The sequence below is a fragment of the Gekko japonicus genome, unplaced genomic scaffold, assembly GCF_001447785.1.
Source record: "Gekko japonicus isolate JY-2015 unplaced genomic scaffold, Gekko_japonicus_V1.1 scaffold641, whole genome shotgun sequence".
Lineage (NCBI taxonomy): Eukaryota > Metazoa > Chordata > Lepidosauria > Squamata > Gekkonidae > Gekko > Gekko japonicus.
Genome location: NW_015177027.1, coordinates 812,055 through 824,145, shown reverse-complemented (window position 1 = coordinate 824,145; position 12,091 = coordinate 812,055). Strand labels below are relative to the sequence as shown.

At 51.3% G+C, this 12,091-nt stretch overlaps 1 protein-coding gene across 1 annotated transcript in view; it reads right to left on the bottom strand.

Annotated features, from left to right (window-relative positions):
• LOC107124388 (sperm acrosome membrane-associated protein 6-like) overlaps window positions 1-12,091 on the bottom strand; it is a 41,772-nt gene that overhangs the window by 5,366 nt on the left and 24,315 nt on the right. Inside the window, exons 4-6 of the mRNA XM_015427852.1 lie at window positions 10,509-10,577; window positions 5,937-6,068; window positions 3,085-3,188 (exon numbers count right to left, since the gene is read on the bottom strand). Of these exons, the coding sequence (XP_015283338.1) occupies window positions 3,085-3,188; window positions 5,937-6,068; window positions 10,509-10,577 (305 nt within the window). The remainder of the gene's footprint in view (window positions 1-3,084; window positions 3,189-5,936; window positions 6,069-10,508; window positions 10,578-12,091) is intronic.

The following is a 12,091-nucleotide window of genomic DNA, read 5'->3' as shown; positions in this document are numbered from 1 at the left end:
TTCCCTGCTTTCCGCCCCCCCATCCGCCACTGGCCAGTTCACTGGTGGGGGAGCCCCACCCCCCAAAAGAACCATCGCGCCCAATGTGCCCAGCATGATGACATCACTGGGCATGTCGTGCGGGGGACACTCTAGAGTTTGGGTAGAAACTCTATGGTGGCCATAGAGTTTTTTTTTACCCAAATGCTAGAGCATCCCCCACATGACGTGCCCAGCACAATGACATCACTTCTGGGTGATGTCATCATGCTGGGCACATTGGGTGCATGCCAGAAGACTCCAGGAGCTGGACTGGAGCCCCCCAATGGGACCCAGGTAAGACCTGGCAACTTTAGAGATACACTGTACTGTGCCCCTTGCCCCCAGCCTCTTGACCCCCATCTGCCAGCCATCTTTGCCTGTCTCCTCAACCCAGAGCCCCCCAAGCACGCCTCCTCAAACTCTGGTTCTGGACAGGGGGGGAAACAGAGCGGCTGAACTATGAGCACGGTGTGGGGGGGGGGGGAGCCTGATGCTAACATTGCCGGTGGTGAAATAGTTGTGGTGGGGCCGTTCCCGTCCCTTTCGTGTTCCCTTTCAGCGCTGCCCCTCTTTGTAGCGCATGCGTGATGCTATTTATAACCCGATCGGAATTTTTAGCTTGTGATAAGTCGTGACTTGTCATGTGCGGTACGCTCACACCACTGTGAGGAAGGTGAAAGCCAAAACACGTTTGGCGTTCCAAATTATGTGATAAATACATATTGGTTGTTCTTGATAAAGTGTGTGTGTGTGTGTGTGAAGTGCTTTTAAGTTGCACGGTGACCCCAGAAAGGGGCTTTCAAGGCCAGTGAGAAGCAGAGGTGGTTTTCCCTTGCCTTCCTCTGCAGAGCCTTCCTTGGTGGTCTCCATTCCTAAGGGCCGGCCCCAGCATATTTTGCACCCTAGGCGAGGATCCCTTCTGGCGCCCCCCCCCCATGCGCCCCCCGTCAGAGGCAGCAGGGGTGCTTTTGGCGGGGAGTGGGTGCAGTTTGGCGCCCCTAAGGGCCGGGGCGCTCGAGGCGAACGCCTAGTTCGCCTAGTGAGCGAGCCGGCCCTGCAAGTACTGAGCCTGCTTAGCTTCCGATATCTGACAAGACTGGGCTATGCCACGCCACTTTCCCTCCCTCTTCAAAAACTAGGTAAGTGATATTGCTAGACTATATATTCATACGAGTAACCGCCGTTGATCTGAAGCAACAGAACAAAGTTTGAGTTCCAGTGGCACCTTCAAGACCAAAAAAGTTGGCTATTTACCCGTGTGTAGGCAAGGGTCAGGGACCCAAAGAGGGCCACGGTGAGGAAGAAAGGTTGTGCGTTGAACCTCGGGTCTTTGGGACATTCTGATACATGGATGGATGAGTTTCATTTGTTTCTTATTCTAACCACCAGGGGGAGCAAGTCCACCCACCTCGTAAGAGTATGATTTTAACGAGAAACAAACTTCTCAGCCCCTAGATTTGGAAAATAACGGACAGAATTTCTAAGAGCTTTCTATCAAATAGTATATTTGATGCACAGAATTCAGATCAATGTCCCCCCGTCCCCCCGCCAACAAAACACAGACACTGTTTTTAGCTGAAAGTGTGATGTGATAGTTAGTGTATCAGACTAGGGTTTGGGCACAGTTGCCAACCAGTGTTCCCCCTAAGCTGAGTTCGTGTGAGCTAGCTCACAGTTTTTTAGCCTCCGGCTCACACATTTTTGTCTTAGCTCAGGAAGGAGGGCTCCAGAGCAAACTAACTGATGCAGTAGCCAGATCGCTCACTCACAACTTTAATGCCCAGTAGCTCACAAAGTAGAATTTTTGCTCACAGGACTCCACAGCTTAGAGGGAGCATTGTTGCCAACTCTGGAGTCAAAAATACCCGGAGATTTGAGGGTGGGCTTTATGGAGGGGAGGGCCCTCGGCAGGGTATAATGCCATGCAAAGCAGCCATTTGTTTCTCCAGAAGTGGAGTAAGTATTTTATATCAACAATAATTTTATATAAACAACAAATCATAAGCTATCTATGTAGTCTGGAGATCAGTTGTAATTCCAGGAGATCTCCAGCCCCCAACTGGAGGCTGGGAACCCTCGGTCTGGGAGACCCAGATTCGAATCCCCACTCTGCCATGGCAGCTCGCTGGGTGACCTTGGGCCAGTCACATGTTTTTGGCCTAACTTACCTCACAGGGTTCTTGCAAGGATAAAGAATGGAGGAGAGGAGAAAGATCTAAGCTGCTCTGGGTCCCCGTTGGAGGAAAAGATGAAGTAAGTAAATGAGTAAACAAATTGGCCCTTGCGCAGTAGTGCACTGTGGCTAGGGAAATGCATTGCCCTCTGTATGCATAGGTGGAACTATTAAGATGTGGTCAAGGACAGGACACCGTTGCAGGAGTTTTGTAGACACCTATTGGACAGTGCCTGTGATGTCACCAAGGGGAAGCCACAATAGTCCCCCCCCCCATGTTCTGAACATTTACCAAGGGAGGGAAGAGCTGCCTGGAGTTCTATTATTCCCCCTTCCCGACACCCCCGCAGTCTCTTTTAGCAGGAAAAGCAAGAAGGCTTAAGACTGAGTACAAGACTGGCAGGGAAGGGAAAGTGTCTACTCAACTGTGCCCTTTAGCTGTTTGTCTGCTCGAAATCAACCACCACCCCAACCCTTTCCCCCCTGTGTGCGTTTTGTGGTTGGTCAGGGCTTTCTTCTTCTCTTTTGAAAAAGAGGTGCCAGAACTCTCAAGGGGGAAGTGAAGTTTTCAGTCTGTATACTGAAAACTCACTGACTTTTAAACATCTTAAAAAGAATTTTGTCGAAGAGGTTCCGGAACTCTGCTCCGGCACGTCCCCCCAGACAAAAAGCCCCGGGATTGGTTGAGCTAACATCCGGAAAGGGGAGACTTAAATGCCCCCCTTTTCTCTGGAACTTTAAATAGGAGCGAGGGCCCATCAGAAAGAAAACATTTTTGAGTGGGGAGGAGGGATCTTATAAAGAGCGTCAAATGTTTGGTAGGCTGTGGGTCTGTAGGAGGGATGGGGGCTCTCGTGGGGCCTGGCCTGGACCCGGAAATCATCACTTACATCCTTGACAAACTTCCACTTGAAGATCCTCTCGGGGGGAATCGAGAACTTCGCACCGCACTGCAGAACGGTGATGTCACCTTCGGCTTTGTGGATGGACTGAACTGGAGTCGGGGAATGCAAACAGAGAGAGAGACAGACACACACACAAACCGAGAAGGAACTTTCCGTTAGAAGGGCCCTAATCTTAGACATGGTTAAGCTGGTTAAGCTATGAGCCTAGTCCTCTGGCTCTTCCTATGAAAATGGGCAAAAGCTACCCAAGGGAAGGGAGCACAGGCCTTTCAGTTATGCCTACCTCTGGAGCTTGTAGTAAAGGTAAAAGGTAAAGGTTCCCTTGCTCGAAAGCCAGTCGAGTCCGACTCTAGGGTTGCGGTGCTCATCTCCGTTTCAAAGCCGAAGAGCCAGCGCTGTCCGAAGACGTTTCCGTGGTCATGTGGCCGGCATGACTAAGCACCAAGGCGCACGGAACGCTGTTCCCTTCCCACCTAAGTGGTACCTATTTATCTACTTGCAATTTCTTGCTTTCGAATGGCTAGGTTGGCAGGAGCTGGAACTAGAGACGGGAGCTCACTCCATCATGCGGCACACCCGGGTCTCGAACTGCTGAACTACTGACCTTCCACAGCCTGCCGTTCAGCGTCTTAACCACTTGAGCCACCACAGCTCCTATGGAGCTTGTAGACAACATTCCAATTGCTGTCATTCAGGCCACAAGTGCGAGGTGAGGCAGCAGACTGACACTCTCACTCCCCCCTCCCATGCAAGGGTCCGGCTTCTGTTGAGAACAGGGTGACCAACTTCGGGCTAGGGAATTCCTGGAGAATTTTGGGGGTGGAGACTGGGGAGGGACCTCAGCCAATGATAATGCCACAGAGACCGCCCTCCGACGCTGCCATTTTCTCCCATGGAGCTGATCTCTGTAGCCTGGAGGCCAGTTGGAGATCTCCAGGCCCCACCTGGAGGTGGGCGATCCAAGCTGGGGACCCAGTCCCAGCTAGACACCCTCATTTCGAAAGGAGGGGGAAGAAGTAACTTTGGTCGCCAACAGGTCCTGGAGAAAAATGTCATCTCCTTTTAATAGAGAAGATGAGAAGAGATTGGATTTATATCCCACCTTTCACTTGGAGTCTCAGAGCGGCTTACAATCTCCTTCCCCTCCCCCTCCCTACAATAGACACCCTGTGAGGTAGGTGGGGCTGAGAGAGCTCTTTCGAGGACTGCTCCTGAGAGAAGAGCTCTGAGAGAACTTGTGACTGACCCAAGGTCACCCAGTAGCTGCATGTGGAGGAGTGGGGAATCAAACCCGGTTCTCCCTAACCCCTATATCAAACTGGTTTAATGAGTGGAAATGTACAAGTGAAGGTTTTAAAGGCGTGGAGGTAAACAGTGCCACTGGGTTAATAACATCCTATTTGCCCTTTCTTTAATGTCTAGGGCTTTTTATTTTTCTTCCTGGGTTGCTGGCAACCAAAAAAGTAAGACAGCTTTCCGTTATATTTGGGTCCAGAGAAACCTAAGAACTCCATCTGCCGCTGGTGTTCTGAGAGCCCGTGTAGTTTCGTTGTCAGATTGGTGCCTGGGAGACTCGGGTTCGAATCTCCCCTCTGTCATGGAAGCGTTGCCGGGTGACCTCGGGCCAGTCACATACGCTTGGCCTAACCTACCTCACAGGGTTGCTGTGAGCGTGAAACGGAGAGGAGGGAGGAAAAGTAAGCCTCATTGGGTCCACATGAGAGGAGAAAGGTGGGGGATAAATGAATCAAATAAACAAATTCTTGGGTTAATCTTTAATTCCCAGAAGCCACTCTGGTTATGGATCTCCAGCATTTCATTCCCTCCTCCTGTGGCCCAAATGATGGAGCCTCCAGGTGGGACCCTCGGGTTCTCCCGGAATTACAGCTGATCTTCAGGCTACAGAGATCAGTTCCCCCAGAGGAAAGGGCCGATCTGGAAGAAGGACTGTACAGCAGGGGTGTCGAACTCATTTGTTATGAGGGCCGTATCTGACATAAATGAGACCTTGTTGGGCCGGGCCACGTGTGTCATCAAATGTAATGCCAGGTAGCGGAGATAAAAACTTTGTGAAGGACACAAACACAAAGGGTTTTCTTTTACTTAAAATAAAAACATGCTCAACACATTAGCACTCTTGCCATATTTTGTTTATTTAACAGTGTCTGATAATTGACACCTCTTGCGCTGAATTATTGTGTCAAAATGTCTGTGCTGTTGCAATCCTGAGTATGCTGTTCAGGTGTGTGTCTGTAAGCTGCAAACCTACGATGACGCAGCAGCAGAACTGGAAGAAGCAGCAGAAGACAGCCAGTTCCACTGCGGGCCTGATAGAAGCCCTCTGGGGGCTTGACCCGGCCCACGGGCTGCATGTTTGACACCCCTGCGTGTACAGCATCATATTCCCATGGAGCTCCCGTCCCTCCCCAGACTGTATTCCGTAGGCACCATCCATAAATCTCCTGGAATATCCCGAGCCAGAGTTGGTAATCCTAGGATGGAGCAAAAGAAGGTTCCAAGAAAAGGCAGACACAAATCTCACAAGGCAATAATATCCACAGCAAATCCGTGAACAAGAAATGGGGGCGGGGGGGGACAGGGGGCCATGTGGCCGGCATGACTAAACACCAAGGCGCATGGAACGCTGTTCCCTTCCCACCGAGGTGGTACCTATTTATCTACTTGCAATTTCTTGCTTTCGACCTGCTAGGTTGGTAATCCTAGGATGGAGCAAAAGGAGGTTCCAAGAAAAGGCAGACACAAATCTCACAAGGCAATAATATCCACAGCAAATCCGTGAACAAGAAATGGGGGCGGGGGGGGAGGGGGGGGCATACTTGGGCAGTTGATAGGCAGCGGGCAGTCGGTAATCCGGCAAGTGTTGCATCTGTAGGAACGGGCCTCTTTCTGGAAACCTGCGAGGGATGACAAAGGCTGCTGGGAGGGGGGGGTGGCGAAAGCCAGGGATGCTGGGGCGAGGGCGAGATTCAGCCCAGAAGTGGGACCCTCTCAGAATGGGGAAGGAGGAGAGGAAAGCACTCAGATTTTGGACTCACCACATGGTGGGATGCAGGGTGGAGCTGTGGAGGAGACAGGGAAGGCGGTGTTTTAGAAACGGAGTTTGACGTATTTCATAGAATCATAGAGTTGGAAGGGATCTCCAGGGTCATCTAGTCCAATCCCCTGCACAATGCAGGAAATCCATAAATACCTCCCCCCCACAACCCCAGTGACCCCTGTTCCACGTCCAGAAGATGGCACAAAAAACCTCCAGGATCTCCAGCCAAACTGGCCTGGAGAAAAATTGCTTCCTGACCCCTGATCAGCATTTTCCTGGGGGTGTAAGAAAGGGGCCACGAGAACTGAGCACTGAGGCAACCCTTCCTGCCCTCCCTCTCATGATCTAAGTTCACAGAATCAGCATTGCTGACAGATCCCTGTATTTGAAAACCTCCAAATGAAGAGAGCCCACCACCTCCCGAGGAAGCCCGTTCCACTGAGGAACCGCACTAACTGTCAGGAAGTTCTTCCTAGCACTTAGCCTAAAACTCTTTTGATTTAATTTCAACCCACTGGTTCTGGTCCAACCTTCTGGGGCAACAGAAACCAACTCTGCACTTCCAGTACTTGAAGAGGGTTATCATATCACCTCTCAGTCATCTCTCTCCAGGCAGAGAAAGAGGTACTTTTCTCCCTTTCTCACAATACAAGAACTCGTGGGCCCTCAATGAAATTGCTGAGCAGTCAGGTTAGAACAGATAAAAGGAAGTACTTCTTCACCCAAAGAGTGATTAACACATGGAATTCACTGCCACAGGAGGTGGTGGCGGCTACAAGCATGGATGGCTTCAAGAGGGAATTAGATAAGCTTATGGAGCAGAGGTCCATCAGTGGCTATTAGCCACAAGGGATAGATAGGGGCTCTGGGGCAAGTGATGCTCTCTGTTCTTGGTGCTTGGGGGGGGGGCAACAGTGGGAGGGCTCCTAGTGTCTTGGCCCCACTGCTGGACCTCCTGATGGCACCTGGTATTTTTGGCCACTGTGTGACAGAGTGTTGGACTGGATGGGCCTTTGACCTGATCCAACATTGGCGTCTCTTATGTTCTTATGTTCTTATAGGACTTGGTATCCAGACCCCTCACCAAAATCGTTGCCCTCCCCTGGACACGTTCCAGCTTGTCTATATCCTTTTTACATTGTGGTGCCCGAAACGGAACACAATACTCTAGGCGAGGTCTAACCAGAGCAGAGTAAAGCGATACCATCCCTTTGCGTGATCTGCTGGACTTCAACAAGGAATTCTTTTCAGGCTTTCCCCCCAGCCATGTGCTCTCAAACTGAGACAGGTTCAACCAGCTAAGGAAGTGGGGGAGATTTTGAGATGGACGGCTGGGTTCATTCATTGAAATGGTTTCTATCCCGCTTTTCCTAACAGTTAGATTCAAGTCCAGCAGCACCTTAGAGATCTTCGAGAGTCAATGCTCCCTTCATCAGATAAAAAGGAGGAATGGAGATCTCCAAGTTCTTTTATCCTAGTAGAAGAATGTGGGCAGGGAGGGGGTGTGTGTCAAGAATGCTTGCAGAGGTACCCTGCCTATTGTAGCCAGCTTGATTGGAGCAGAGGGGAAGTGCTTGGGGGCAGACGGTTAGCATCTGTAGTGAGATAAGAGTCTTAATGTCTCTATTGGGGGGTCCATTGTTCTGAATCTGTGAATCATAACAATGGACCTCCCCCCCCCTTTGTTCTTTACAACACCGGTCCCAACTTCTGACTGGGATATACCCTGAATTAGATGGCCCAGTCTAGCCCGATCTTATCAGATCTCGGAAACTAAGCAGGGTCAGCCTTGGCAAGTATTTGGATGGGTGACCTCCAAGGAATACCAGGGTCGCGATGAAGAGGCAATGGCAAACCACTTCTGAAATGCCTCTAGCCTCAAAAACAAGTATAGCTTGCCACCTAGTGGTGCCTAGCGCTGACAAGCTAGAACTTCTGGCTGCCAGACAATCCTAGGATCCCCTGGCTATACTACACACAATGCCATATGATAATGATAATCATCATTACTGGGATATAGAGACGACAAGATCTCCATTCCTGCAGCCAGTTTGGTGTCGTGGTTAGGAGCGCGGACTCTAATCTGGGAGAACTGGGTTTGAGTCCTCACTCCACCACATGCAGTGGCTGGTGTGACCTTGGGTCAGTCACAAGTTCTCGCATAGCTCTTCTCTCAAGATTTATATGCTTGTATTATATTTACATTGCTGGAACCTGCCCTGAGCCCGTCAAGGGGAGGGGGAGGATATAAATCCAAATAAATAAATAAATAAATAAATTCAAAACCCTGAAGAGTTCAGGGGTGGAGCCTGAGGAGGGCGGAGTTTGGGAAAGGGCGGGACATCGGGGGGAAACAAGGCCATAGAGTCCACCTTCCAGAGCAGCCATTTTCTCCAAGGGAACTGATCTTGGTCATCTCAGGAGAGATGTCCAGGTGCCACATGGAAATTGGCAACCCTACCTAGGTTGGAAAGCCCCCTCCCCCCCCCCGCTTAAGAGCGCCTCCATCCCATCTGGGCTCAGCTTCGGCATATCAGTGTCCCCTGCCAACCCATGGCCACCTCCAGACATCTGTTTGGCTTATCCACCGCACCACCTGACTCCCACGGAGGAGAAAGACAGCTGAGCATCACCGGCACAGTGCCGACGGCGGTGGCGGAAAACACCCTCAAGTCGCAGTGGATTTAAGGTGACTCTGTAGGGCTTTCAAGGCAAGAGACTTCAGAGGTGGTCTGCCATGGCCCGCCTCTGCCTAGCAACCCTGGGCCTTCTCGGTGGCCTCCCATCCAGGGCCGGCCCTGCTTAGCTTCCGAGATTTATTTACTCCACTTTTATCCCACTCCTTTCCCCGCCAAGCAGGGCTCAGGGCGGCTCAGATCTGGTGACATCGGGCATGCCTGGGCTGCCCAGGTCACAGGCCCAGTGTCCCCTCTCAGCTGAGTTGGTGTGAGCCAGCTCACAGTTTTTTTAGCCTCCAGCTCACAGATTTCTGTCTCAGCTCAGGAAGGACGGCTCCAGAGCAAACGGATTCGTGCCGCCGCCACCACGTCGCTTGCTCGCAACTTTAATGCCAGTAGCTCACCGAGTAGAATTTTGGCTCACAAGACGCCACAGCGTAGAGGGAGCATTGGTCACGGCACGGCGAGAATGCCTCACCCCAAATCCCCAGATGACGCCAGCCAGTGGGTTGACCTACTGGAAACCATCCATGAGACACACTCATTGCGTTCAGAGGGGCAGGGCTCTTTTTGTAGAAAAAGCCCAGCAGGAACTCATTAGCATAATAGGCCACACCCAACAGCAAAACTCATTAGCATATTAGGCCACACCCTGACCGCACAGCTCATTAGCACATTAGGCCACACCCCCATGTTACCAGAAGTGTGCTCATCCAGCCACACCAACATTTTGCTTCTTATTCTGTTTACCTTGTTTGTTGTCAAAACCCAGGGCCTTTTTTTGTAGCAGGAACTCCTTTGCATGTTAGGCCACACACCCCTAATGTAGCCAATCCTAATGAGTTCCTGCTGTTGGGTGTGGCCTATTATGCTAATGAGTTCCTGCTGGGCGTGGCCAACTCAGGAGCCAGCCGGAACTCCGTTCCTGTGCGTTCCTGCCCAAAAATAGCCCTGCAGACGGGCCATTTGAGCCGGTATAGATGCCGGTTGGAAACGGAGTACTTACGCGCGATCACACAGGCAACATCTGCCTCCCGTCCCGAGCCGTCGCTAACCGTCCCAAACACTCTTTAAACCAATGTCATTTGCTACTAGGTCCCCAAGTGGTGTTTTCCTGAGGGCTCCGGTTCCAGCTGCCTTTTCCCTGTGTGATCGCTCTCCGTCCATGTAGAGCCACTTCCACTGGGAAGCCAGAGGCTTCCGCTTTCCCCTTTTCCCCGTCCCACCCCCCCCCCCCGCCGCCCCAGCGTTAATAAAACAAAAAAAAAAAAGGTGATTAGTTTTAGGCTTTGGACGAGTCTGGGACCCCATGGAGGCCCTTTTCGCTGTAAAAGTTTAAAGGGCAGTGTTCCTTCTGGGCATGCTTTTCGGAACAGGGTGTTCTGCGCCTGCGCAAAGATCTCAATTCTGTGGATGGCTGCCTATGCGCATGCACAAAATGTAAAATAATAATAATTTTAAAAACCGCCGACACACACTACTGCGCGCCTAGTGTGGACGCCCAGGAGCGATGTGTTGCGCGGTGAGGGTGACCGCGCTTGCCCCAGATCAAATTAGTCCACTTGGATCCGGAGCAGTTTAAACTGCTCCCGGCAGGCCGTCTGACCACACCCCAAAAGAAGGAAAGGCATTGGAATGGTTCCTCCGTGGGAGCCATTCTCTCTCTGTATTACCTGCTTTTAGCTCCTCCACTTCCTTTCGAACCTTTTCCGCAGCCTCCGGGATGGCTTGATGATACGGCACTGTGGGGAGAGACAGAGGTGGGTGCCCTGGGCCCGGTTCTTCCGGTAGGAAAACCTGCACCCCTTGCTCACAGAAGGAGAATTTGGGTCTCCTGGGTGCATCCCGGAGCTGAGAACTTTTAGGCTGTTCAGGTTTCTCCCCCACCCCCACTACTTCCCTTTTTCATCCTCTGCCCCCCGCTGCTCCCCCCCCATCTCAGTTCAGAGGAACAGATCCTCCCCCACATTTGCATTTGTATCCCGCTTTTCTCGCTGAGACTCAATTACAAAGTATTGTTTAAAGGTTCGGTCCAATAAACAATGCAGTAGGACTGATGGAGATGAAGAACGGTCTAAGGCACCGACACACCTCATTTTGGGAGATATTTTTGCTGGATTCGGTGGCTCGTATTCTCCCATAAGGAGCACTGCTAATTTGGAAACCTCCCTGCAGGCGAAGGAACCCGGCTCTAGCGGAAGACTTCTGAGCTGAGCGATAGTTAGGGGTGGTCATCTCTGGGTTGGGAAATAACTGGAGATTTGGGGGGTGGAACCTGGAGGTTGGCAACTCTAGGTAGGATAAAAAGGTAAAGGTAAAGGTTCCCTTGCTTGAAAGCCAGTCGAATTCGACTCTAGGGTTGCGGTGCTCATCTCCGTTTCAAAGCCGAAGAGCCAGCGCTGTCCGAAGACATTTCCGTGGTCATGTGGCCGGCATGACTAAACACCAAGGTGCACGGAACGCTGTTACCTTCCCACCAAAGTGGTCCCTATTTATTTACTTGCAATTTTTTGTTTTCGAACTGCTAGGTTGGCAGGAGCTGGAACTAGAGACGGGAGCTCACTCCATCATGTGGCACACTCGGGTCTCGAACTGCTGAACTACTGACCTTCCGCAGCCTGCAGTTCAGCGTCTTAACCACTTGAGCCACCGCAGCTCCCTAGGTAGGATGCAAGCCAATTTTTTAAAAATGGCGTTTTTCTGGGCTGCCTTCTTCATCCACCCCCTTGCTCTGTTTAGATGATCAGGTTTTTCTTTCTTTTCCATCTCAGGAGTGCATAGACCCAATGAAGACTAAGATCCCGCGTGCACGTAGCATCACAGAGTTGGGAGGGACCTCCAGGGTCATCTTGTCCAACCCCCTGCACAATGCAGGAAATTCACACCCCACACACACACACAGACTTACCAACTTACCTGGGAGTCTTTCCCACTGGAATCCATGAGGACATGCATCCAGGGAAGCCCACAAGGTTGGCAAATATTGCTTTTTAGCCACCTTTGGCCCCTGTAACAAGGTCTGCTATAGATCTGCATAGGCAGGAGTTCTGGGAAGAATCGGTACCCACCCTTGGCCATGCCTCTCTCTTCCAGGTAAAAGATGATCCTGGCAAAAATGTCTTTCAGCTTTTCCATTTCGAACACACCTGGGGAGATGAGACAGATGGTGATGAGCTCTCTCCCACCCTCCCTAAGGGGTTAAGTCCCCAAAGACTTGGGGCTGGGAGAAAAGAGGCGGGGCTTTCTGCTTTAGGGA